Consider the following 27,540-nt stretch of genomic DNA (forward strand, 5'->3'; position numbering starts at 1 on the left):
AAATCTCATCTTCAGAAAATGGTCCAAACTTCCCTCACCAGGTGATTTTATTTCACTCTCCCTGCTCCCAGAGCACCTGGCTTTGAGGACAGCACTGAACAACCCCAATGCCAACTGCATTTGGAATTGCAAAAGCCATGGAAACAGCAGGTCTAAACCCAACATCCTCACCTGTTTATACTCGAAAAATCCATCTACCTGGAGTCAATTCTCCAGGGCAGGAGCACGTTGTTTACACGGTACCTCACATGAGAGGGCCCATTCCTCTGGGTCCCTGCGTGCAACTGAAGGAGGTCTAAACCACCAATCTTAAGTGCATCCCAAAGGATGGGATGGCTTCGTTGGAAGTGGGCTACAGCAGACGCTGCAGGCTCTGCATCATGCCTATATTTAATACTCGTTCCTAGAAAGAGACAGAGTAGCTGACTACGGTCCTCAATGTTTACATTTACCATGTAGTATCATCCCCAACACTAGGAGGGTTAATATAGAATCTGTGTAATGATATCTGATGGGTTCATACGCAAAATGTTTGGTGGGTTCATTTTCCAAAACCATGGCTGCTCCATCCTCCAGAATTCTGGGTTTCCTCCTCAGCCTTTCTATGTTAGAGGGAAGAAATAAGAACTTCCCTGTTGAATTCCCAGCCTATGGAAACCTGGAAGTTGGGCTTGGATTTGAGGGATGACGGACTTGCTCACAGTCCCTACGGAAAACCCTAGAAGCGCGGAGCCAACCCTAGGCCACAAACTCCCCTCGGAGCCGCACGGTCTCGTCCCAGGCGCTGGAATTCTGCGGGCTGCCCGCACATCTCCTCCCACCGGCCTGGAGGTGGGACTCCTTCCCTCGAAACTCCTTCCTCCACAACAACAACAAAAAACGATGCTCCCCGAGCTACCTCCCGAGCCCCAAAACAGGGCGGGGGGGCAGCCTTGTTTTGGAAGCATCGCTAACAAAAAATAAAAAGGAGAAAATGCAAGAAATATTAAAAAGGGAGAGGAATAAAAATAAAAACCCTCCCACGCCCGCCCCAAACCGCATTTCAGCCTTCGGCCTCCGGAGCCTTTTGTAGGCCCGGGCGCCACGGGCGAGCGAGCGGCCGCCGGACCCCCGCGCGGCGCCGCAGAAATATCTTTGTGTCGCACGGGAGGGCCGCGCGGGACGAACGAGCGGGGCCGCCCTGCGGCGGGGAGCGCGGCGGCGCCACGGGGGGTCCCGGTGCCGCTCGGGGCGGCTGCACGGCCTGGGACGGGGGTGGGGGGGTCACACAAACCAGGCCCCTCTGGCCACAGGGCCCGGCCGCCCCCCTACCCCGCTGCGGGGCTGTGAGGGGAGCAGGCCCCGCATCTGCCCCCTTTAATGTGAGGGGGGACAAAATGGCCCTAAAGAGGGCCCCCCCCTCCGCGCACACTCCTTCCTCCCCAGCGCCAGGCCCTGCGCCCGCCGCGGCCTCCCCCGCTCCGGCCCGGGCTGCCGCAGCCGCCGCCGGCTCCATCTTAGAGCAGCCTCGTCCCACCCCCCCCCGCCGCCGCCACCACCCCGCCCGCCTCCTGCCTCCCCCCGCCCGCCTCCATCCCGCCGCTCGGCGCCCCCACTCACCGCGCCCGATACCGGCGGCCGCCGCCGCCGCCGCCCACAACGCACCTGGCGTGGTGTCGGGGAGCCCGGGCTGGCTGCGGAGGGGCGCGGGGCGCGGCGGATGGCGGCGGATTGCGCGGCGGCGGCGGCGGGATGCGGGGCGATACGGGTCCTCGCTGCCGTCCCTCCTCCTCCCCCTCCCTCCTCCTCCGCCTCCCGCCCCCGGGCCCTGCCTGTCACTCGCCGCGCGGCGCCGCCCGCACCACGGCGCCGCCTGCAGGGCGCCGCGCGCGCAGCAGCGCGCAGGAAGAGGAGGCGGGGGAGAGGCGGGAAGGCGCGGCACCCCCTCAGGGAGGCCCTGAGGCGACATCTCCCTCCACAACCCACGGGGCGGCTTCCAAGGGTGGCCGTCACCGCCATCCCTAATTTCCCTCTTTTCTTCACCCCCATGCAGCAGCTGGGCCGCATCCTCTTCCTTGCCCTCTGTCTGGCACAGGCCTCCGAGGGAAATCCTGCTTGCAGGGGCCTTCCAGGAACCCTTCTTGGAGGAGGCTAAATGGGGCTTCTTCCCAGGGGGACACCACTTGCCGGCAGCCCTTTCCCTGCGTGTTTCAGAGTTTCAAGGCAACCCAAAAAGCACTGCCCTTTGGGAGGATTTCAGTCCGGAAATATTATTTAATACTCTCTCGTTAATGATGATACAAGTGTCTGCTGTGGAGCAAGGCAGCTGCTCCTGTCCTACAAGACGCTGCCTATCCATAAAATACAAGAAAAAAACAGTGTCCCTCTTTGGACTGGAGAGAACTGTGGGTCAGCGTGATTTGAACTGGTCCTGTCAGGAAATTTGACGTAAAAATATCACCTATAAAGTGCACCTTTTGGGGAACAGGGCTGCTGTGTTTTCACTCATACAGCGTGGCAACTGCTATGATATCCTGCTAACAAGGCATTTAATGATGAAAAGCCAGATTATGTCTGTACAGGGGTATTTACTTTTAGGGAGGATCCACCAGTTTTTCCCCCCCCTCAAAAATGAGGGGCCCTTTTAGGGCCTGTCTCTGGTTGAACACTAAAAGTAAAAAGTCTCTAAAAATCCTTAGCAAACCTAGATCTAATTAAAATTCTCAGTGTCTCAACAGGGATCAAGAGATAATACCCCTGCCTTGCCTTAAAGGTGGCAGTGAAGTTTCTAAATTCTGCCTGTTTAAAGCAATCTTGATGGGGCACTACAGTCAATAGCAGGCCTCAGAAAATCATGAGGAAATCTGGAATGTCCAAGCAAGCATAAGCAGAGAGCTTTTGCAAAGCATTTCCTAGTCTCCTAGTCTCTTCAAGAAGAACATCCACACACACACATGTACTCTCCTAGACATATAGGAGCAGTGCAGGACCTGGCATCTAACTTTCTGCTGCTGAGGGGTGTCTCTGATCTGAAACACCGAGAGCAATGCACAGGGAGGAAGTGCATGAACAGCTTTCTGGACCATATGTGATATTCCTACAGTTGATCTGCAAGGCTATCAAAGTTGCCAGGTGCTGAGCTACTAAGAGATGCGCCAGAACTGCTGAAAACTGTCATCTGGCTGCCTCATCCCCTGCTTTCCTGGATATAAAAGTATTCTGCTCCTGCCCCTCTCAGGTCTAGTCCCATCTTGTCTGCAGCACATTTCTTCTCAGAGACAGCAGACCTAAGCCCTTTGCTCCTCTCCTTACAGGGCTCTCATAGAAGAGGCCACTGTCCTTCCTAACCTCATTCACACTGACCTGCTCAGAGCACCAGGGTATTAGTCTGGTGCATTTGGTTTTCCTTCTCCATCAGTCTCCCTACCCAACTGGACATGCATTTGCATGCACACACACACACACACACACACACACACACTCCCATAGATGTTCTATCTTGCTTCCTGCCTGTCCAAACCTCAGCATCCTCCATGAGAGAGGCTACAAGCTAAACAATTTTCCAAAGGTGGAAATGATTTGATGGTCGCTGATTTGGGCTGCTGCTTTTCACACTCACCTGCCCTGCTGTGCAGCATCTTGTAGGATCACAGCTCATGTCAGCTGATGAGCACAAGGAAGAGCACCACCAGTGTGCACCTTGTGCTATTGATACCCTACAACAACATATAGCCAAAGACATTAATGTTATCTCTTAGGAAATGGGCACTGTGGCGTCCGCTCACTTTCATACACTCATGTAGCCATCAATAACCCAAATCATCAGCAGGTGACTCACAGAGGCTTGTCCAGGTTGGCTCCACGCACACCTGCTGCTCTAATGAGCAGGTCTCCAAAGGTCTGTTGTGCATCTCTGAGGCAACAATCTAAGGCCAAGGGAATAGATGTGCTAATTAAAGGTGAAAACAATACAACCCAGTGTGAAGATCAAGATGAAAAAATAAACAAATGCCAGACAATTGTACATTCATTACTGTGGTTATGTTACAGCCCTCGCACTCTAACTCACAGCTTTTCCTTTGGGTCAGTCACCTCCATGGAGCTACGTAGAGTCTTATGGTATAGGAACACACTGAGACTGGGCTTTTCTCTGTATAGAACTGTCAATCATTTGAAAAAAAACCCATTTTCTGTTCTTTCAGTTCTGTCCCTGCCAGCAAATGGGAGAGGGTGGATCCATTACATTCCTGGTCCATGAAGATAGAACCAGCCTTTGGCAAAGGGTGATGAATTCCTATGCTGCTCTAAGACCCCACCTCACATTTTACTGGCCTGTGTATAAACCAGAACAACTGGTGTAAGACTAGAATCAGTGGAGCTAGACTTGCAATGAGCTGTGTGGGAGCAGTGCGCACAGATAGAAGAAATTTGGGCAAAAATTGAAGAACAGGTTTCACGTGGATGAAGTTCATTGCACGGCTCTATGCACGACCCATTTTAGTAGGAATCCTACTCTGTTTTCTGACCTATTCCAAAAAGCTGATCCAATGGAAGATCCTGTGAAACAGAAAATAACCATTTCAGAGGTCTTTCAGCATTTGCATAGAATATATATCTGCAGAAACACCTTGTGCTCTATTTCCTAGAAATAACAGAATTACCATTATATTGTACAGCTTCCTCAAACATCTGTTTAACATCTATAAATCCCCGGCCGCAGCTTGCATCATGTGGAGTGATTTTCAGCAGTCTAAAACCTGCAGCATAAGACAAGGCCTTACTGCCCTGGTGTTCATTCACATAGCCCATCAGGAAAAAGCAAAGCTATCCCGGTCTCTTCCCCATCCAAAAATGCATACAAAATATGCATTTACTTTATTGCATCATGCCACGGTCCTTTTAGTCTCCATTGAGACAGCAGCCAACATCAGCTGTTGCAGAAGAAGCAAGGAGGGAACAGATGAAGGGTAACCCGTCCGTGGAAGAATGTTCTTTCAAATCCCACGAGGCAGGAGCTGGTTTAGGCCCTGAAGCATGAAAATCCATTTCAGATTCAGTTGTGTCTAAATCAGCAAGCGCCCCATGCCTACGCTGACTTCATTAGCTCGTCTTAGATGGTTACAGAGAAATTCAAGCCCGCGACTAAGTGAAGAGGGCCTTAGGACCCAAAAGCCAGTCAGCAAGAACATGAGAGATTTTAGCTGTCATACATATGAAGCAGGAAAGACGACATGAGTAGCTCTGGCAGTTCTCTGTAATCCCATTTATGATGATGTATCATCCAAATATAAGGAGATGTTTTTAAAGGAAGACCTGCAGCAGAACAAAGAGAGATTAAGGCTCAAGCATTAAAAAAAAAAAAAAAAAGGTTATTTTTCCCTTCTCATTTGAGATCTAACATCATAGAGATGTTTTCATATAATTATTTTAAGGAGAATAAAGAGGTGTTTTGAGGAGTGTGAAAGCTAGAGTGTCTCACCTTTTTAAGCAGAAATAGAGTACAAAATTCTGAGAATAGGAAACGAGCATGAAAACCTAGGAGTTTTGGCCTTCACCCCCTACTGCAAAGCAAAGAACTAAATAAGAAATGGAAGAAAGAGTGAAATAACGGCTGTAAGCCCTAATCATAGAAAGAGAACAAGCAAAACCACACATATCAACTAGCAACTGCTACTAATGAGCCATGGGATACAAATGGAAAGTATTTTAAACCATTGTCTCTTAGTGTGTTCTAGTGGGACATCATATTTAGCATTTTTACTTGCATTTAGCTTCTCAACATTGCATTAGTCACTGCACAAACACTGAGGGAACAGCAGGGGATCAGGCAACTTTATTTTCTTTTTGATGGTGTAGAGAGTAGATAACTGTCAAGCACAATTTTCCCTAGCATGGATTGGGAAGTTTCTCAAAGCAGAGTTTCTATCATGAGAAAATATCATAGTTGCCAAAATAACATTTTTGTGGAAATCCATAAATTCTGTCAAAAACGCTGCTCGGATCAAAGACGGCGCTACTGTTTAAAACAAGTCCCCAGGAAAGTCCCAGCTTAAGCCCTGTTGAGCTCTCCCACAACGAAGGAGATGCCCTTCCACGTCTTTGCTTCGAATCCATCCATCTTGGGCCCTGAGCTGGCTGAAACAAGTACAAAAACTCACTTACGGTGTAGCGGAGAAAAAGAAAAATGCCCTTGAGCCTTAGAGTTAAGACAGACCACAGACTTGACCAATATTCTACACGAATTGGGCTGTTCCTCTTGGATCAGGTAGAAGTTCTTCCTTTCTTTGGCCTTGCTCTGGCCTACGGGAGTCGCAGGCCCTGTGTAAAATCAAGAGGCCCGTGAAGCATTTCTGATTCTCAGACTATTGTTTGTCCATTTAAACTCCATTTAAACCATTGCCGACTGCCTGAAGGGCAAAACAAAATGACTATTTAAGGCACTGAAAACCAAATCACTTAAGACTGAGCTGATTAAAGGAGGAAACCCTCTTGCCAATTAGAAGTGGATTGGTTTCAGCTGGCTTTAGTGAGAAGCTTTGCCTCCGATGAGAGCTAAATGCCAATTGCTTGATATTGCAAGTATTTTGGAGGCACTTCAGCAGCCATGACTTCAGTTTTTCCCCATGTACAACTCTGCAAAATGAGGCCACTCCTGCTACAGCTTTTAAAGCCTCAACTCCTTCTCACTACGTATGTGCTGAAGCCTTCACACATCCTTGACTGTCTGAGCAGCAAGAGGGTCACAAAAAACTCAAGAAGCGCCATGTGTTTTTCTTATAAAAAGGCAGTTAATAAGCTTCAAAAGACTCCAAAGATTGTTCCTGACATGCTCACTTTTCAAAACACTCAGAAAAGAGAGAAAACAGAGATGCAGCTGCAAGTACTAAGAAGCTTTGCCAGACAAGGACCTGTTCATCATAGCACTTGCTCCCAGGCCATGCTGAAAACGCTGCTGAGAAGGCACAGAGGTGTCTGCTTTTGTAGTTAGTTCCTTTGTTTACCCTCTCTCAAATGCTGCTTTTCAAAAAGGTTACTTAAAAAAAAAAAAAATCAAGTAAGAGAATCCAGTTATTTGATGCAAGGTCCTAGAAAACCTGTCTCAAAACCACAAGGAATGTTTCTGAGAAAAGCAAAGCATGACTGTGAGAGATGAACCTGCCGGATTTTTGTGGTAATTCACAAGGGATCACTGGGCTGCTCAGTGTATGGGGCCTATTTGACTCTAAACAGCACTAGAGCCACAATTCTGCAGGATCGTTGTGCACATTTTAGCGACAGATATTGTTGTCTTTTCAAAAATGACATTTCATTTGCTTTCATCCTTCCAGTTATGAAAAACTGCAAGCTGCTTTGGGGAGAAATTCAACCAAATATTTCAAGCTGGAGTTAGTCACAAGGTCTGAACTGACAAAGAGAGAGGGGAAAAAATGAAAATAAGGACAGGAAACAACAATGAATCTATATTTTCCCCAAATTTATCAAAAAAAAATAGAGTTTTAAGGTACTTCAGATAATTTTGCAATGTCTAATATTCAACAAAGATTTTTTAAAATGTCTAATTTTGTTTCCTACCTTGAAACCCTTATAGTGTACCCAGATGTGGCAGGAATGCAAGTTTATAGATGCGTTTATGTTCACGGCTCCAACTTTCCATCACGGCCATCTCATTCCCCAGCCCCTTGTGCTGCAAGCTGCTGTTTTACCCTTTCCAAACTATCTCGCTTCACCCCACCAAGGGGAACCAGCAGCTTCTTCCAAATGTGAAGACTCTGACGAGAAGAAACCATTTTGGTGGATTTGGATGCCCTGCTGGGAGCCAGGGCACTTTTGCTGCAGTGGGCGAGCGTGGCTTGGATCTGCAAGGGGACGATCACAGCCCGAGCAGCGAGCGAATCCTGCACACACACAGACTGACACTGCATCTGGTTGCGATCGGAGGCCTCAGGGCTCACTTCAAGGACCCCCAGGCAAAAATCATTATTTGGGAAATCTCCAGAGTTGTAACATCCCTTCACGCACGGAGAATTTATGAAATAATGCTACGTTTAATGAGTAGTTTTTTTCACGACTAGCTTTGTCCCTTCCACCTTGCTAAATCACGCCAAGTCCCATTCGAGTTTGCTCTCTCCTTCAATTATTAAGGCAATTTCCTAAATATTTTAGCGACAGGTGGATATTTACACTCAGAAGGACAATTTCAGCCCAGAGGACCCTTCTGGAGTTTCTCTTGGGAAGAACCATGAGAAACATCTTGACCTTGGGATATAAATCAACCCAGGGCATAATGAGCCATGGGGGCATTAGCGCTCGGCGTGGGGCATTCACTTAACAGCGGCGCATGATGCAGAAGGGGCATCCGCTTACCGGGGCACTACCGGGCACGGAGCATCTTTCCCGGGAGCAGAGGGGGCCGCGTCCCCGCTAGAGGGAGCGGCAGCCCCGGGCAGGGAGGGACCGGCCGGCCGGGACGGACCGGACCGCGGGGAGCTGCCCCCGTCCTCCCGGGCTGGGACGTGTCTGTGCTGGGCTGCGCAATGGGAAGCGCCAAGGATGGGGAATACGGAGGTGGCTGGAGCGCTCGCAAGGACGCGGGCTGCAGCGGGAAGGTCGGAAGAGGCTGGGAGGCTCCTTTCAGCGCCTGGTGACAAGGGACAGCCCCGCTGCGGCTGGGGAAGTGGGCAGGCTGTGCAGGGCAGGCTGGCACCATGGGGCTAGGAGCAGCAGAGGAGGAACCCGAGCAGGAGGGAAGGGACAGGAGAGGGAAAAGCTGTGGATGCTGCAGCGAGCGCTGCCTAGGGCCTGGAGGATGATCCCACCTGGCTGTTATAACCAGCTCGGGGACTGCTGGCTGTGGAGCTGCTAATGAGAGAGCCAGGTCCTGCTAAACAGTTTTGCCAAGTGTCCTGTTTCTCCCCATCCACATCCCAGAGGCACCAGGATGGAGGCACCTCCAGTGGCTCTATGGCTCCTTTGCTTGGCTTCGCCGTTCTGGCAAGATGCACAAACCACCAAGAAGGCTGGGACCAGAGAAGGTCAGAGCTGGAGAACACCGGTGCCTGGAAAATCCCATCCAAACAGAGGTTGGGTCACAGCACGCTTGGCATCTGTCCCAAGCCTGGACTTGCTGCAGGACAGTGAGGGAGGTTGGCAGGACTAGCCCAGGGATCCCCCTCAGCATCCTGGGCTTCCAAAAGCCCTACTCACAGTGCAGGTGACCTGGTCCAAGGCTTCAGTGGAAGCAAAGAGAGGACTGAGGGCAGGGAAGGGAGGCAGCAGACAGGGGCCTGGGAACAACGGGACAGGACGGAGCCCCTGCCCTTGCCTGGTGCCCCGGAGGAGGGAGAGGAGAGGCCGAGCTGGCGGGAGGACAGCCAGGGAGTATAAATAACCTGCTGACTCAGCGGGGGCTCTTGGGTTTCAGGATCACAAGATGCAGACACCGTGTGGCTCACATGGGCCCCCCCACCCTCCCCTTCCACATTGACAGGGACAACTGTGAAGCCAGGAGGGCGCTGTGGCTGGAGCTGGGGGCTTCGGGTTCCCTCTATGCCCGCAGGGCCACCCAGCCCCATGCAGATGGCACAGGGCATGTGGTCCAGGTAGCCCACATCACCTCCACAGAAGGATTTCCAGTCACCAGGGCCCATTGGGTCACTAGCTCCAGGAGCCAGACATGGCCAAGCATCCCACGCTCCCTGCAGATCAAGGTGTTCACACCTGGAGCTCCTCACACAACCCACCAGCCTGGGGACTTGTGTCCTGCTCTGCTCTCCTTCCCCCTGGGTGCTCCAGACAGGGAGGATTCCCATGCACATCCCCCCCATGCTGGCACCCAGCGCTGCCATCTCTTTTTCCACTAAGCACCGGACCAAAATAAACCCGTCTGGTGCCTGCACAGCAGCTGTCCCGGGCGTCACGGCAGCCCGGCGGGTTTCCCTGGCCCCTCGCTGCCCCAGCCGAACCGACCGCTTGCAGCGGCAGAAACACGCGAGGAGCCGACACTCCGCTCGCCCCGGTGTCCCCGGGGAGATCTCATTTCATTGCATCAGCCCATCTGAGCAGCAAACGTTCGCTTTCATTAGCCCTTTCGCTCTCCAATCCCACTTACCTTTATGGCTGCATTAGCATCTCCCCACATCCAAGCGGGATGCGGGTGCAAACACGGGCTCCGCGTGCCAGGCGCTGGCTCACGTAGCCTGCTAGCCCTCACTGTGCTCTGCCCTTCTCTGCAACAGGTAAACTGAGGCACGGGGAGATCAGAGACATTGGGAGCCCTACAAAGCTGGCAGCCGTCTGACACCTTGAGCCACAGATTGGCAAGAAAACCAACACCAGGTTGTATTTTTGAGCAGTTTTTTTGCCTTTTTAGCCATGCTTCTTTTGACAGGCAGAAAGGGAAGCCCTGACAGGCTGCAGCCCCCATGCTGCCTTTCTCCCCGCACGTCCCCAGCTCCTTGCGCCTCGCTTGGATTTTAACCATCATTTACCATCTGACACATTCCGGCACTTAAATAAGCTCCTTGAGAGGCAGAGATAAGGTCTCAGCTTTCCGGTTCATCTTGCCAGGCTGTCTGCAGCAGATAAGGACGCTGGGCAGCAGGAAAAAGGTTATCTAGAAAGGAAGCCACGCAACGGCCCGTGTTATTGCAGGAGGCTTGGAGAAAAGGAAGCCCACCAGGAATCTCGCAAGTCCTTCCCGGTTGGGTTTGAGGGACGGCGGGATCCAGCCAAGCCTTCCTGCAGAGCCGGCATCATCCCACACGGAAGCGGCCCCAGCCCCACTGCTCTCCCTCCCTGACCTCATCTATCCCAGCCGGCACCTGCAGGAGGAGATGGATTTGGGGGTCCTGGTCACCCCGTTATGGCTGGAGACCTGACCATGCTCCAAGGGGCAGCCAGAGGGGAGCTTCCTGCACGGAGCTTGTGGGGAGCACTCAACCTTTCTTAACATCCACAAACTAGGAAAGATTTGCCTTCCCTTTGGAGGGCTGTTTGTAACCTCATCCTCCAGTCTTTATTTGCTTGTTGGCTAGTGCTAGAATAACATACACCACAAAAAAAATCTTTAAAAAGCACCATTTCCGCTCAAATTTGCAGGTCTCCTTTCTGCCCCCTCCAAATCCACCCAGCATCCTCCCCACATCCCCCCACATGCTTCCCTCTTTTGCCAATTCCCATTAATCCGCCTTTTATATAACCTCCAGCTTGGGCTGAGCACAAAGGCTGTGCCCCAACGTGCCATTAATGCACATCCTCAGATGGAGGATTTAAAGCAAAGGAAAACCCCTTGCACCCAAGGAAACCAAACTGGTGCAACCCTCTGCAGGCAGCTCCAAGGTGCCAATCCCTGTGGGAAGCAGGTCCCAGCTCCCCAGCACTGACCCTGCAGGCAGATATCAAGGCTGAGCCTATAACAACTGCCACATTTTAACTACCGTGAGCACAACTGGAGGCAAATGTCACCAAACACCCTGTGTCCATTCACCTCTAGGTGCTTTGTAGCACCCATCACTTTAGCACTCACCTTCTATCTGCTCCCTGCAGGCCTGGTTTTCCAGTTCTGCTGTTCCCAGGAATGCAGGATGGGAAAGGAGGCAGACAGGAGTCCTAGAGCGAGGCCAAGATGCAAGAGACAAACAGTTCTTTGCTGGCAGGATCTACCCATGCAAAGATGAAGAGGGTGAATCAGGGGGAAGTAGGGCCATCAAAAACACTTCATTTGGGATAGAGCCAGTGCAATTCCCACAGTTAAATCCCCAGGCATCCCCATCATCTCCAGAGGTTCAGAGCAAAGGGGGGCACTGCAGTGGGAAGAGCTCCAGCATTTGGAACAGCCTCAAGTTCCCCAACCTTGGGCCACAGGCCCATCCTGCAGAGACTCACCAGGAACTAAAATGCCTGCTCAAGCCACTGCCTGCTCAAGCCAATTTATTCCAACACCGCAATTAGCAGCTCATCACAGCCCAGCTGTGACCACAACAGCGGCAACTCAACTACCATTAAAGCAGAAGTCCCCACCTGTGGGGACTGGGACCCCGTGGGCTCTCCAGCATCTCCCTGGCTCCGGTGGCCAGTGGTTAATGGCAGGATGCGCCTCTGCGATTAACTTCTCCTAAATCTGCAATTCTTCCCTGATTTCTATTTTTATAAAGGGAAGAGGAGGGGGAAGGTGGTTTTACAAGGGATTTCACTCAAATAATGAAATAAATGCGATCAGCTGAGAGACCCTTAATCCGCTTTGACCCTTGTGTCCGGGAAAGAGACTGGGGGGATCTTTGCTGCCTCGGAGCCCCAAGCACGGGGAGGGAAGTGGCCCCATTCCCGCCCTGCCAAAGAGCCCAGGGGACACCCATAACTGAGGTGTCCAGCCACCTCCCCCTCATGGACCTATGCAGACTGAAGGGATTTCTTTAAATTTGCAATTTCTGACTTAATCCCCTGAGGCTGGGGGGGGCTGCAGGGAGCACCCAGACCCTGCTGCCAGCCCCACTGCTGACAGGCAAAGTGCCTCGGTTTCCCTGCAGGATTCAGGGATGCCAGACAGATGGAGAGGGTTAGACAGAGTCGCTAACCTCCCGCTCAGCTCTAGGGCATCAGAAGGCACCAGCCGCTTTCCTCAGGCTTTGCCCAATAAATTCAATTGCTAACCAGGGGGGTGATGTGGTTGTTTAGCATTTTAACATGCAAACTTAACGGGAAATGGTGCAAATTAGCTCCCTGCCACACGGACCAACGCCGTGGCCATGCCACCATGGGGAGATGTTGCATAAAGGCCTTCCTAACCCCCGGCCCGCACGAGGCCGGACATCAGGGGCTCCCGCGGGAAGGGATTTGTGTCACCTTCGCTTCCCCGCAGCCCTGGGGCCGCTTGTTCAAATAAAACACCAGCTTAGAGAGGGGAAGGAGGAGCTAAACATCCCGCCAGCGATTCCCACAAATGCCCACGGGTATAATCCAGATTTGCTCCTTCCCTGGCACCCTTCATTTCTTTAATGAATTAAACCCTCCCTTTTGCCGCCCTACGCAATCAGCAGGAGGGCCAGGGCAGGAGCGTGCTGGAGGGCACGCGGGATGCTGAGCGACCCGAGCACTTAGTCCAGAGCCTAATTTGGGGTGCTGAGGGTTTGGGGGAAACATCTGCGCTGCTGGGCGGCCCCGAGGGAGCTTGAGCTGCTTGGCCTTTGGCCTCCCTCTGCTGTGACCTGTGAACGGTCTGGTAGCCCCAGCACGGTGCTGCGCGCCCCGCAGCCTCCTCTCTGTGGCTACTGCCACCTCTCTGTGGCTACTGCCACCTCCGGCCCTCTGTGGCCTTTCAAAGGGTGACACAACCCAGGTGGCATCTGCCCAGCCAGGGAGGTTTTGCTTTCGCTCCTGCTCCTGGATCCTCCTTGCCTGCAGCCCCAGCACTCAACCCGGCTGTGGGATGGCAGTGCCGGAGCACGGGTCCCTCCCTGCACTGTTGTCACTGGAAGAAGAGCAATGTCACCCCATGGCTGTTGTCCCCAGCCCTGCCAAGCTCTACCCCAGAGCTGCCTGGGTACCACCATCCCCATCCCGTCCTGTCGCTGCAGAGAGGCCGCTTCCCGCTCCCCTCCCGTGTCCAGCCACACACCATTCCCACCAGCACGGACCAGAAGGAACTCCACCAAAGCCATCAGTGAAGCACCAGGATAACCAGGATACAGACCAGTTAAAGGCAGATGAGAATGTGATGCACACACGTGTTTCTGGTTGAACCCAGCCTATGGGCAAAGGAAAGCCCGAGCTTTGGATTAAACGCCCGCAAAGTGACAGCTTCCCTTGGAACAACCCAGACAGAGGCTCCTCTGCTCCCTGCCTCCACAGGCACCCACCGTGTATCCGCACACACCACTGCAACGTGTCCCAGCCTTTCCCGGCATGGGAATAAACTCCCCTGAGCGCAGTCACGTCTCGAAGGAAAGGGAAGAGCGGTCGGTCGCTTCTTGCATAAGTCTTTACGGGAGAAGGAGGCTTGCAAAGAGAATTCCTGATGGAGGCCCGGGGCAGGAGCAGCTCCCCACTGAAGTTCACTTCCTGGGGAGCTGATTCCCTGTTCCCACTTAAGCAAGGCGCAGCAGGGGAGCCGCACGGCTCCACGAGCCCCCTGCGCGCTGCCATCTGCTACGGATGCGGCAGCCTCCAGAGAAAAGCGGTGAGAGCAAGAAGCTCGCTCCCCTTTCCTGAACACGCTCAGTGCCAGCCCTTTCCAAAGGGACCTTGGAAGCGCCTGCCCCTGGGAGCTCCATGGGAGCCCCTCGGCTCCAAGGCACTGCGTGTCCCTGCTCCAGGCTGGCAGCACATGAAGCCACCAGCTCGCGGGGCTCTGTGCTGACCCTCTGGTCAGAGATGCGTGTCAAGGATAGAGTTGCTGCCTGTCTCCTTTCCATATTAATTAGCAAAGAACAGCAAATGTTCATAATTTGCTAATGTTTCTCTCAACAGCTGCCCTGGTAAGAACATGCTGGGGTGGATGGGAGTGCAGGACCTGGCTGCCTAAGGCCTGCAGGATGGGTACATTTTGCTCAGTTTGGGACAAACAGGAGGACTGGAATGGTAGGATCCTTTGGAACATGTGAAAGAGCATCCAGCCAGGGAAGGGGCTGAATCTGGTAGTGTCCCTCATGCACCAAACATCAGGACTGTCTCCTAGAGGCAGGGAAACCACACCAGACTGCAAGGGCTCTGTGCAAAAGATGGGATGTGGGCCATATGCTTCGTTATCTAATGGTCATTATGCAGAAAACAAGCAGCCAGGATTCAAGGTGATAGTCTGGCTAAAACAGAGCAACAGTCTGTGTGCTGCACTCCACATCTAGCAATCTCAAACCAGTTTGCAAACCTCAATTGCTTAGCCTTGCGGGCCAGGAAGGTCAAAGGAGCCTTCCTCATTTCACAAGGGCCAGACACAGAAGCGTTCAGTAGTTTGCTCAGTAACAAGGTCACAGACGAGCAAGCAGGGACAGGGCTGGAGCTAATCCTGGCTCCCTGCCACCTCTCCTGCTCACCAACAACTTGCTGTCAGTACCGGAAAGCAGTCGATGCGAGAAGAGACTTACCTTGGAAATTGCCATCTAGAGCATCATTTGGCATAAATACAAAATTGTGGTCCCGAAGATGTAGGAAAAGACTCCGTGTACTCTGTCTAGAGCTGCCCTGCAAAATTGCCATGATTCAGCACTATATATACTATTCAGAGTCTATAGAGTGACCCCCTACTAGGATGAAAAGAAGAACTTGCAGTTGTCCTTCTACCAGACAAAAACCCCAGATGCACCTGCACAGAGCATGACTTTGAACAGCCGATGAAAGGCCAAGTTCAACATGCCACCTAAGTCCTAAATTCACCCTTCTAAAGCAAACAATTTAAGTGAACACATCCACCCCCTAAACACCAATAAAACTGCAACACGTGCTCCAAGGTGAACCTGAATCCAGAAGCTTTACTCAACTGTTATTTGTGCCTTCTCTTGAGGGTCAGTGCAGTTCTGGTCCCTGCAGGACCATCATCCAGCCATCCACTAAACACTACAACCGCTTGGGTTTCCATTGGAAAACCCCTCAAGGTCAGGGGAAGAACCAAACAGGGCAGCAATTTTAGGATTATTTATTATCTATGAAATGCCGGCAGTGCCCAGACTCTGGGCACAAACTCTGGGCTTACAATAAGAAAAGCAGAGTGGCCAAAATCCTTCAGCCTCAAAGAAGTTAACAAATGTCTTCTCGGGAAGATCTCAGGTGCAGCCCCCTGGGAGGACACACCAAGGTGCAGTTACGAGCCACCCAAACAAGGCAGGCATGTAGCTCATTTCTTGCATCTCTGAAGCTCAATTTACTTGAGAATACGGCCAAAACACAGCTGTGGCCCTTGATTACTAAAACCCAATCAATTGCAAGTAACATATTTTTTTCTTTCAGGCAGGGAAGCAACATTAAAAAACGCAATTACTCGTGGATTTTACACTTCTTTCCAACAGACAACACGTAAAAAATACTAGGAGGGAGACTCTTAAAGTATCTGCTAGTTTCCAGTTGAATGGCATCGAGTCCCCTGTGTTCACCAGATTGATATCAACATCTGACACGTGTTGGAAGACATCCATATCAACTCCACCAGCCTGAACTGTAGGTAGCCAAAAACAAAGCCAGACAGGACATCCGTGATGTGGTGCCGTCCGATCATGACGCGGGAAAAGCCCACGCAGAAGGCCCAAAGGACCAGCAGGATGCGCAGGGGGATGGCCAAGACCAGGTGGTTGAGGAAGAACTTGGAGAGCATGGCCGCTCGGCTGGCGTGTCCCGCTGGAAAGGCGTACGTGTCCATGGTCAGGTAGTCCAACAAGCCCGGGCTCACGTCGAACGGGCCCTTCCTCTTGGCCAGCTTCTGCAGGCCGGCCACGATGATGATGTCCAGCAGCAGGGCTACAAGGCAAGGGACAAAGAAGGGAGGAGGTCAGAGAGAGGAGCAAAGGGCAGTTTTGAAGGCAGGACATAGGAAGGTTGTCACTGTCTTTAACCGAAGCCTTGAGTTCAATGCTAATCACATGAGCACAGTTCCGTTGAACTCAGCCCTTATCATCCTCTAATCAGCACACAAATGCTAATTAACCCTCACACAATTAAGAAACAGCTGTCTACATTACTAACAGCACCTTGGTGTAGAGAAGCAGAGGGTGGGTGATGTCCTTCCAGGCGTCCTCCTCTCTTCCCCTCTCCCTTTGCAGAAGCCATGGAGAGCACCAAGACAGTTCTCACCCTCGTTTCTAGCCACTTCTCGCTTCTCCATGGCCTTGTCCCCAGCTGCACTTTGCAAATCCCCACAGCAGCCCCGCTTTCCTGAGCAGACGTGGCTGTGGGCTCCCGACATCCCAGCCTGAGCAACCACAGACATGTGGCAGGAGAAGGAGCATCCCTTGAGCTGCAGGTTTCAGCCTCTCTTCCTGAACTGCTTCGGAGGTGAAACCAGAAGCAGTGGCTTTACCAGAAAGTAGAAGCTTTATCAGCCTCCTCTCCATCCCACCCCTCATCACCCCAGCCAACAGACACCATCAATTCTACTCCCTGGCATTCTTACACTTAAATATACATATATTTTTTGGTCAAAGGTGATGTGAGGGCAGCCGGATGGACACAGCGGGCACACACAGAGGTGTCCCCATGGGGGGACACCACAGAGCAGTTTCCACGAGCCTTTCATTGAGAAGACGAATAAAACCGACCTGCACAACCGCTAGACTTAATTTTTGTCAGATGGCGCACAGAGAGGAGACAGCCACATTTGTCCCCATTCCGAGATCCAGAGGCATGACAGCGTTAAGACTGGGGGTTAATTTGACGTTAAAAGAAGGAAAAAAAATCCCCGGTTGGGTGTTTTTCCTGTCACTTGCCCTCCCCGAACAACTTATTGGTGCAAGAGCTCAGGCTGCCCATGCTCCAGCCAGCGCCCTGTGCTGCAGCCGTGCCAGGATGCACCAGCCCACGGCACCGCCGCAGCGCCGACAGCGTCAGCAAACGGCCCGTCCTGCAGAAATAGATGCAAATGGTGCCGTCACTCAGCGCCCGGCTCCTCTTCCCTTGCAATTCCCTGACCTACATACTCACTTGGACTTCGGCTATTCTTTTTTTTTTTTTATCCCTCTGCTGTTTCAACTCTGTGCAAACAAAATGCTCCCTCCTCAGCTGGGCATATTCGGGCATCCCTGTGGAAGGGATTAGGTTTCTGCCATTGCTCCTTTTGCTCTTTTTTTCCTGAAAAGAAAAGATCCAGAATTTTCCCCCTGAGCTGGCCATTAGGGAAAACGACCTTTCCCATTTCTTGTGCAAAAGCCTCCAAGTGCAGAAGGGAACTTGAACATCTAAAGCTCCCTGAAAACACAAAACCAAAGAGCAAGGCTCGTGTGCCTGTGACAATTTTAGCATCAGAGATCACCTTGGCATTGTAAATAGCCAACATCTGGCATCAGGCGCACAGCAAGCGAGCGGAAAGCAAGCCCCCTGGGCAGACATTTTATTTCTATTAATAAGGAAAGGAAAACAATTACGTGCTTTGCTCCCACCGCTAAATGTTGGGAGCCCATTAAGGCTTGAGAGCAGAGAGGCGAATCCTCCCCGGGCAGGGCACAAGGGCAAACTTGCAGCGTTGCTGCCACCCAACCGAGCCGAAAGCCAAACCTTTTCTAAGGGACTTCTGAAAAGCTGATCTCCCCTGAGGGACCTTCCTGGAGCCCGAGGAGGGATGGCTGTCCCTGTGCATGGATTTGGGACTGCAAGGGACGTGTCCCGGTGAGCATCGCTCTGGCTGCAGCCAGAGCCACACGGCATCTCCGGGGGCCGGCGCAGAGCCCAGCTGGGACCCCTGCATGAACAAGGCATCGCACCCGCAGCTGGAGGATGCCCTGGGTGCAGGGCTGGCAGCGGGGAGAGGAGGGCAGGGAGGCAGCAGAGGGAGAGGCCAGAAAAGCCTTCGGCCTCATCTGTCTCCGCATGATGCACGTGGCTTCAGGCACGTGGGAGCGCTCGGAGGAGCCAAGCAGCCCTGCGGAGCCAGCCCCGCGAGCTCCGGATGCGGAGCAGGCCCCAGCAGAGCCCCTGGCCATGCTGGAGAGGGAGCGATGGGGAACTTCACCTCCCTGCAACGAGTCCTGGGCCCACCCAGCTCCACCAGCACCTGCGCGGGAGTCACGTCAGCGCAGAGACAAGCCTGGCACTAACTCCTGCCCCTGCTGCAGCAGGAGCATCATCTGAGCAGGGTCCTGCACTGCTGCAGCCTGCACGACCCCTGGAGAAGACACATCCCACTGCGGCCAGCCTTCAATGGAACCTAGACACACGCGGATCTGTGCAGATTTCACCTATGTGGAGCATCCTACAGCTTCTGCAAGGAACTTCCCCAGCGTAACCTCCTACAGACATCAGGCCTGAGCTGTTTGTGGTTTTGGTTAGTTCACATAACAGAGGTAGAGGTTTCCACAGCCGCCTCACCCTCTGCGGCAGCGCTGGCAGCAGCTGGGGGGGCTCTGCTCCTCTGCAAGCGAGTTCCTGCACTTCATTTTCTTCTCAAAATGTGGCAAGATCAGGTGTAAGGAGTGGCAAAAGGCACGGAGGGCACAAGACACTTTAGAACCAAGGAATGAGCCACCGCAGAGCTTGGGGGGAGGTTATTTTTCAGCTGAATGAGCAGTGGGGAAAGGGTTTGGGTGCGAAGGGCGCTGGGAGAAGTGGTCACGGAAAGGGAGGAATATGGCGGGAATCAGCATAATGCAACACATTAAAGAAAAAACACACATGGAATAACTGTTGTGAATCACACGTTGCAACAGGCACTAACGCACTCTATGCTGGCACTGGATGGATGAGCCCTTGGCACCCTCTTGGCTCCCTGGCAGCCCATGTCAGCACCCTCTTGATGGAGGCCACAGCTGGAGGGCTCCCTGCTCCTGGCCAGGGAGAAAAGAGCAAGGGAATATTGCAAGGAAGGTGCAAGGAAAACTGCAAGGAAGAAGGAAAACTCTCAGGATCCCCGTTGCTCCCCATCCTGCCTCCCAGCACCATCTGTACCAGCCTGGCCAAGCCTGGCCCCAGCCTGGACCAGACTAGAGCCCAGGTCTGACTGCTCCTACTGCTCATCTCAGTGCCTACAACTGCACCGTCCTCCTTCCCACCTCCTGCTCCTGCCAAGGTGCATTAGATGCAAACACACTCATCCACGTGGAAGTATTTCCCTCCAGGCCAGAGCTTGGCTGGCAGGGCGGGCTCTGCATCAGTGCAACAGCGATTGCTGCTTTTGAGCTCCAGACCGGGGGCAATGGGAAGCTGCTCCTGGAGTGACAGACACAAGCATGACTCATTTCCCTTGTTTATTCCCCTTCTTCCCATTTAACAATGCTCACATTTCTTTTCTCTTTCACTCTGCTTGCAGGCTCTGGATCTTTTTGCCTGCTGGCTCTGCACAGGGGGTGATTTTAAGCCTCGTGCTCTTTCCCCAAGGACGGCAAATTGATGGACACAGGGCTCACTCCGTCCTTAGCACCAACCAACCAGCCAGGAGCCGGGCTCCTAGACTCACCTGCACGAAGGCAGCTGATCCGAGCAGCAATAAAGACCTACGCAGCTCGCTGGAAATATTCCCTGTGCCTGCTCCAGGCACCTCCAAACGGGTCCCAGCCTCTTCCTGGCTGCCCTCCACGCGAAGGGACACTGCAGACGCGCACGTCTGCCCTGCAACGAGCAGCACAGCTTGCATTTGCTGTAAGGAAAGCAGGGCAGGGAGGGAGGGCGCAGGGAAGACGGCGGGGCCGGCCTCTGCTTGCGGTGCTGAGATGCCCAAGCTCATCGGCCGTGAGGAGATGGGGGCTGAGGACAGCACCCACCAAAGGAGCAGGGGCTTTAGCTGCAGTATCCGCACACGAGGGCAAGAGGTTTCTTTGCAGCCTGAGGCGATGCAGGGGAATAATCAATGCCAGGCTGGACCAGCGCCCTGCTGGGTGCAGGGAGTGGGACTCTGTGCTCAGCACCTACCATGGGTCATCACGCCGGATTATTCTATTTAATTTTCACCTTGCTGATGAGCAGATGTGCTCAAAGTTGCCAAGATGCCCGTGGTGGCTGCTGACGCTGGATGGGGAGAACAGATAGGGTGAGGCTCCACATGCTGAGCTTTGCTAAGAGGGGATGGGGAGAGGTCTGGGAATGGCAGCAAGGCCGGGAACATCCGTGCAGGCAGCCAGCTCCCACGCTGTCCTTTCCTTCCCTGCTGCAACATTATCTGCCCTGTTTAGCTCAGAAAATCTCCAGTCTCGCAGTGGGAAAACAAAAGGGAAAAAAAAATAGATACATCTGGCCCCAAACCATCTCTGGGGCTCTCGGCTTAGCAAGCTCTGCTGCATACGGACTGCTCCATCTGCCAGAGGAGCTCTCCGTCCTCTCTGCTGGGTCCGGGCTGCGGAGCCCTGAGGCTCAACACGAGGAGCTTGTCTCTACTGCCTGGGCATTTAATCTACTCAGTGACCTTTAATAGCAACGGGTAATACTCTCTGAATTCTCCCCACACCAAGAAAACGTATCCCAGTACACATGAAGTAGCTCCATGTCACTGTTAGAAAAGGGGCCACGAGGTCTTATGTGACCTTGTGAGGACCTTTCTCTCTCTTCCCCAGCTTGCCACTTTCCTGCCAGTCTAGTCTTGCTTGGAGGCTGCCATGAGATGATGGAATCTTGGCCCTATATGTATACATGCATACATGCACGCGTGTGCCAGTATAAATTCACACATCTGCAGAGAAATGTACCTCAGAATATCATGGCTTGCTTGCCTAGCACGCTAAAGCTGGGGCTGTATTCAGAGAAAAGGCTGGAGAGAGCAAAAAAATGACTTCTCACCCAGCTTCGGGAGTGGGGAAGGGACCCTGGTGTCCCCTCCTTCCCTCCTCTGGTGCCACGCGACCTGCCACAGCTCTGTGATGCACCCACACCCCTCAGCACTGCTTTGCAAGACGGTGATAAATGCGTAGTGACAGCACCACAGAACTAACCGACTAGTCAGGCACTGGATGCAGAGGCAGCTGGTAATGGATGAGGACGAGGACAAGGACTCGGTGCGGCAAGGGCTGGACACAACAGAGCGATCTGCAGCTCTGTGGTTCTCCAGCGTCCCTGCAGCACGCAGAGGAGAAGCCAGTGCCTTTCTCTTCTAGCTTCAACACCCACACTTATCACCTTCCGGGATGCTACGGCCAAGGCTGGACCTTTAATGTCCTGCATTGCAAACCAAGCACAACCCGTACACTTTATGCACCAACATTAGCCAGGCAGATACTCTACGACAGCAAATTCAGGCAGCTGGACTGCAGCTAACTAAGCAAACGCTTCCTGCGTCAGGGATTTGGCTCTAGACACAGCGGGGGGACTGCAGCAAAGCTACCACTTTGGATAGATGAACGTATTCAATGCCCATCACGCTAAGAAAGTGCCTGGACCTGGAAAGACCACTAGTCTAACGGGATCAATCTGCTTAGCTTAAGAAATGCAAGCTGAAGAGGTGACTCGATCACTAAGCAAAATACTGAGAGGTAGAAAATATACTGAATAAAGATGCCCTTTAGCTGAAAGTATGGAGAGGCAATGGAAGGAAGGGAAAATGCAAACTAAAAGCAAGGCAGCTGAGAAGATACCCACCACTGCAGTAATTTAGAAACGGTTCTGACAGCATCACTGTCACTTGAAATTTTATATCAGATTGGATGTTTGGGTCTTTTCCCTTAGCAAATGGAACAGGAATAAATTATGAGATGTGCTACAGCTTGTATTTTGCCATGGGTGAGATCAATGATCCAAATGTTCTTTGCTGGCTTTGCAGTCAATGAATCACTAAATTTGGATCCACATCCCCACCAGATGGATCGGAACCAGAACCCAGGACACTGCTTACCTCAAGATTTAGTGGGCCTGCTCTCTGGAGCACCTCTGGTCACTTTATTGCAAGTTCCATAACATTTGTTTTTCCCCGAAAGCCCATTTGCAAGGTTCAGATGATTTTCCAAGCACCTTGTCTCTTTTTTATGAAATCCTTGTAATTGCAGAGAAAAGCTTGAATGTTCCTAAAAGTTGCAACACCAGAAGGCAAATCAAACGAACTTAAATTGAGGGGTTTCTTGGGCTATGACTTTTTCTGATTTGGCAGAGCGCAGGTTTTCTTCATGACTTTCTAGCAGCCAGAATTGGCTACACTGAGACAGTCTTCCTGAAAGCATCCTGGCAGCGGGATTTTTATAGTAGGCACAGATATCCGATTTCTTCCCTCTTTTCAATAACAGTCTGCGACCGAGCTTCTCTGGCTGTTTGGCATTTGCCGGAAAAGATTATGACGAGGAGAATCAATAAATTCCATCACAGATGACAAACGTGGAGGGAAAACATTGCTGGGGGACGCTAGTCAACATTTGTAATTGGGACGGATGGAGTGTCCCCGGGAAGAGGTCAGAACCCCTCACCCGAGGTGCCCCCATATGTTTTGGCACAGATCTTTCTTACCAAGAGCTCCTCAAGAGCAAGTGTCCCCCTTCCATCTGCAGTGGAGCTCCTGCCAGGTTCTCAGGCCCATTTCAGCTGCCTCTTGTCTCCTTGCCTTGGAAAGCTCCACTGCAAACCCCAAGCAAGCGCTTTGCGATGGGCTGGCTCCTTGCCCAGAGACTGCATCAGAAATTCTGCTTGATGTATTGAACTCTGAGCAAGCAGGGGGAAGGGAGGAAAGCCAAGGGAGGTAAAGACAGGCTATGGTAGACAACCTCGCTTCCATCCTCCCACAAGACCAAGGAAACACCAGAGATGTTCCCTTCCATAGACACAAGGGCTTTACGTGACATTTTGCTGTATTTGAATCACAGGAAAATAATGGCAAGAGGAGAGACCAAGGATGCCAGACACAGCAGACTCAGCAGCCAGGTCGGGCTCTTTTTGTGGCCTCACTCAGAGGCCACAAGTCACATGAGATCTGTCACCCCACACTCTCAAGCCAAACTCTTTTGACCATGAGCATCACAGGTACTACAGAAGTGGATACTTTGATATAAAGCATCCAAGTCAGCCCCACACATCCCTGCAGGGATCCCATTCTGCAGGGTGACAGAAGACACACAGAGGAAGCTCAGGAGACCTTGGGGAGTCCCACCAGTCACTGTTGTCTTCTTGGAGGCCAAAGTGACTTCCCCTTAGAGACCACCATATCCACTGAGCTGTCTAATCCCACTATGAACTAGTCATTTGTGAATTTAACCATTTTTGGCAGGTGGGGAAAAGGGAGCAGTGTGCAAGGATTGAAAGTTCAGAAGTTCCCAGAGGTGGTCAAGGGCACCACATTTGAGCTTGGGAGACCTAGAGGTGCAGGTACCACTCTTCCAAAGGAGCTAGCAGCTGCAATGCTGAGTTCTCCCAATGACCACATGATATTCAAAGTTTCAGTGCAACTCAGAGGTGGCTTTGGACTTGTACTGTCCATGTGGCAACCAAAGAGTGAGAAAAATTGTCTGTTTTCAAGCCAAAAGTGGCACTCGCTTTTTACGGGATCTCAAACACTTTGCAGACAGAAAGACCATATTTTAGACTCCTGAACTGTCAAAAGATCTCAGGGTCAAAAGACATCTGGAAACAGTGCTGGTTGGTGTTAGACCTCTACTATTTCATCCTCATGCCCTTTCAAATGGAGCTTCTTTTCTCAGTGAGAGTTTGACCCAGCGCTCTGAGGAGTCAATGTAAGAGCTCCTACTGACGTCAGAGCGCTCTGCATCATCCCAGTGCTATTCCTGCTTATTCCACGCTACGGCCTCCCTTTACTGGGTGTCTCAGCATGAGGACAGTCTCTCTCAAAGGCAGAGGGGAGAAAAGGCAGCTTGAGCTGTGCTTTTAAAGCCAGTTCAGTGCAATCCTCGCCTTCGCCGAAGGATGAACTTCTGAAAACAAAATACTTGGGGCCGTGCTGCAGAGCTCATATCCCATTAAAGCCAGTTCCTGCACACAGGTCAACCCTTTCCTGAGTGTCTGTAGGAAATAAAGAACCTCTATGTCCCCCACAAAAGGCTTGCTGAGAAGGAAAGTCCCAAACCTAATGTTCTCACCAAGCCCAAGTTGTTACTCTGGTTGCTGTTTTGGGAGGGGGTGAAGCTTGAAGGCTGACCACAGCCAAGTGAGCTAAAATTAATCATCAAGCAAGAGGTGATAATGAGGATCCAAGGGAATAACGAATGTTGGGGATAATGAGAAGCCAAGGGAAGAGGAGAGAGAAGAGCAAGGTCCTCCAACACGCATGGCCAAGGGTGGAATGAGGCCTAGCTCTAAGGCAAGTCCCATCTAGAGCTCAGCCTGGTCCCTAGATGGACATACTGCTGGGATGAGCCCAATGGAAACAACTCCTTTAATATGTCCTAGCCTCCAGAAACAAGAATATTGACCACCGCAAAAAAAAAAAAAAAAAAAAAAAAAAAAAAAAAAAAAAAAAAAAAAAAAAAAAAAAAAAAAAAAAAAAAAAAAAAAAAAAAAAAAAAAAAAAAAAAAAATAAAGGAAACACAACAACAACAAAAAAAGACTATCAGAGAGATCAGATCCCGTCTTTAGGCCTCTGAGTCAAATTAGCACAAAGAAATGAGGACAGCAGCAAGAAAGGTCCTCAGGGGAAGAAAAATGCAAGACTGGGCAGCAGCAGGGAAGGAGACAGGACTCCATTACGCGGTTACTGAGAAGAGCTCTTGCCTGTTCAACAGGGTAGAAAGGTAGTATATATATGTACATATATACACTTCTTTTCTTTTTTCTTTCCCCAAGGGTATCTTCAGGTCCCGGTTCACCTTGCAAGCACAAACTCTGCATTAAAATCTTCCCACTTTCACCACCTGGCCAAGCTCCCAGAGCAGATAACCATAAACTCAGCAAAAGACGTTGCTGCAGAGTTGCCCACATGTCCCAGGCACCTTCTTGGTGTCCATAGCTGTGTCCTGTGTAGGCCAGGGGGACCAGGGACCAGTCCCTATCCCATGGAGGTGACAGTACTAGGATTCCTCCATCCCTCCTAGCTCTTTGCCACATCCCTCACCTTCAGGACTCCGGACCCAGATTCCTCCATCCCTCTCAGTTCTTTACCACATCCCTCACCTATGAGGCTCGGGACCCACCATAACCAGCCACTGTGGCCAACTGCAGCCAAAGGTCACTCCCGACCATCCCCAAAGGTCACTCCGCAGCAGGTCCAGCTTGCTGGACCTATTCCCGCGGCCGGGAATAGCCACGGGAGGGACGCTCGCAAGGCTGGCGGCGCTCGCGCGGCCGCGGCGGCCACTCACCTAAGAGCAGGTTCATGAGGACCTCCTGGCCCGCCAGCGTGCTGCTCTTCACCAGGCAGATGAGCGTGCCGGCCACCCAGGGGATGCCGTGGCCCGTTATCCCCAGGAGGTTGATCATGGAGCGGGCACCGCCCCAGGACGAGGCGGTACTGGCGCACACGCCGAGCCTCTTGGACATGCAGATATCGATGGCCAGCAGGGAGTTGAAGGCGATTCCCTTGAAGGACGGGTTGAGCTGCATGCAGTCCTCCTCGGGCAGCTGCTGCGACTGCCGCCGCTCCTTGGGATTGCCGCCGGGAGCGCCGGCCGCGCCGGCCTGGCCGCCGCTCGGCTTCCTGGCGGAGCCCCTGCCCTCCTGGTTGCCTTTCAAGGGCTGGTTGAGCGAGAGGAACTCGGCCCTGTTGAGGACGTTGCTCCTTTCCCTGGCCCGGGCGCGCCCCTGGGATGCCGGCATGGCGGCCGCTCGCTCCGCGGCAGCCGCTCCCCACAGGCCTCGCGTGGCTGCGCGCGGCCTCCCCGGCTCCCGCCCTCAAGGGCCGCGGATTTGGGAAGCCACAAGGGTTCCCCGCCGGCGCGCTTGCCCCCGGCACCGTCCGCGGCTGTTAAATATAGAGTGAGGAATGCACATGGCTGTTTACTTCGTGGGCCTAGAGAGCTTAGGAGGAGAATTAATGCCAGGCTTGGCAGCCACTCCAGTGCCAGGCAGAAAGGTTAGGCAGCCAATAGACTGGAAGAAGAGGAGGGAAATGCTCCGTGCCAAAGGTTGGTTGCTTCTGGCCTGGTCTATTTAAATCTTCCAATTGCTTATTCCCTGGGGTTGCAAGGGAGACTGGGAGATGTAGTTTCCTGGCAGCATAATTCATATTTTATTGTGTGAGCATCGGAGCCGGGGGAGGGAGCAGTCCCTGCGCATCCCTGTGATGGACCCATGTGGCCTGCAGGGCACCGTGTCCAGCCTGGCTTTAAAATCCCCAGGGACAGGGCCTCCCTGGGGGCTTCGCATGGGGGGAACAGAGCCCGAGAGCATCCCCTAGTTTTATCGTTTTGCAGCATCTTATGCCCCGATGGGGCACCTCAGTTGTACTGTCCTCTCCATGGTGTCCCTATCTTCAACCTCAGCCCCAGCCCTCCTGCCCTTCGGGGTCCCTTCACAGCATCCCCGGTGCTAACCCCATATCCGAGCCCAAGGAGAAGCGGCATCTTCCTCTCGATTAAAAGAGAGGCTGCTCTGCTAATGAGTTCCCATCCCCCTGTCCCCGCATTAGGAACCAGGCACCTACATTCCTTTAAAAGTCCTGTGCAGAATGCAGAGGAGAGCTCATGTGCTAAATGAAATGTGATTCTTGGCTAGGCTAATTCTTCCCCTTCTTGGCAATTTTTATCAAAAGCTCTCAAAATGCCCTAGCTGCGCTGGGTGTCCGCTCTGTGCCTCTCTTGCCGACAAACTTCTCCTGACAGATTTGTCCCACACTTAGCTGAGCAAATTAGCCTCGGAAATACTAAGGAGCCTTGACTCCTCGGTTTTACTCCTGTTTTCTTCCACTATGAATCAAAGGAAAATAACATGCGTCAGCTTATTCTTGAATCACATCCTCCGAGAATCTATGACCACGCTGCGATGATATCCTAGCTAGGGGAAGAGCAGCTCTGCCCCAGTCCTACATCCTTCCTTAGTTGTCCCCTGATTCGTGACTCCTTTCAGCTCAGGCAGCAAAT

General features: G+C 52.3%; 1 protein-coding gene and 1 long non-coding RNA gene across 2 annotated transcripts; both read right to left on the reverse strand.

Annotated features, from left to right (window-relative positions):
- Positions 1–3,750: 3,750 nt before the first annotated feature.
- Positions 3,751–11,714, reverse strand: LOC112955927. The gene is made up of 3 exons (XR_003250960.1): positions 11,504–11,714; positions 10,467–10,591; positions 3,751–5,292 (listed from the first exon to the last, which is right to left on the reverse strand). It is a non-coding gene; the product is annotated as an uncharacterized LOC112955927 (long non-coding RNA).
- A 3,873-nt stretch (positions 11,715–15,587) lies between these two features.
- On the reverse strand, positions 15,588–26,278 carry PLPP7 (phospholipid phosphatase 7 (inactive)). Its single transcript, XM_026049380.1, has 2 exons — positions 25,825–26,278; positions 15,588–16,419 (listed from the first exon to the last, which is right to left on the reverse strand). The coding sequence occupies exons 1-2, from the start codon at positions 26,276–26,278 to the stop codon at positions 16,055–16,057; spliced, it is 819 nt and encodes a 272-aa protein (XP_025905165.1). The 3' UTR covers positions 15,588–16,054.
- Between the last annotated feature and the right edge of the window lie 1,262 nt (positions 26,279–27,540).

The sequence above is a fragment of the Nothoprocta perdicaria genome, unplaced genomic scaffold, assembly GCF_003342845.1.
Source record: "Nothoprocta perdicaria isolate Ctin4 unplaced genomic scaffold, notPer1 scaffold_6, whole genome shotgun sequence".
In the NCBI taxonomy this organism is placed as follows: domain Eukaryota; kingdom Metazoa; phylum Chordata; class Aves; order Tinamiformes; family Tinamidae; genus Nothoprocta; species Nothoprocta perdicaria.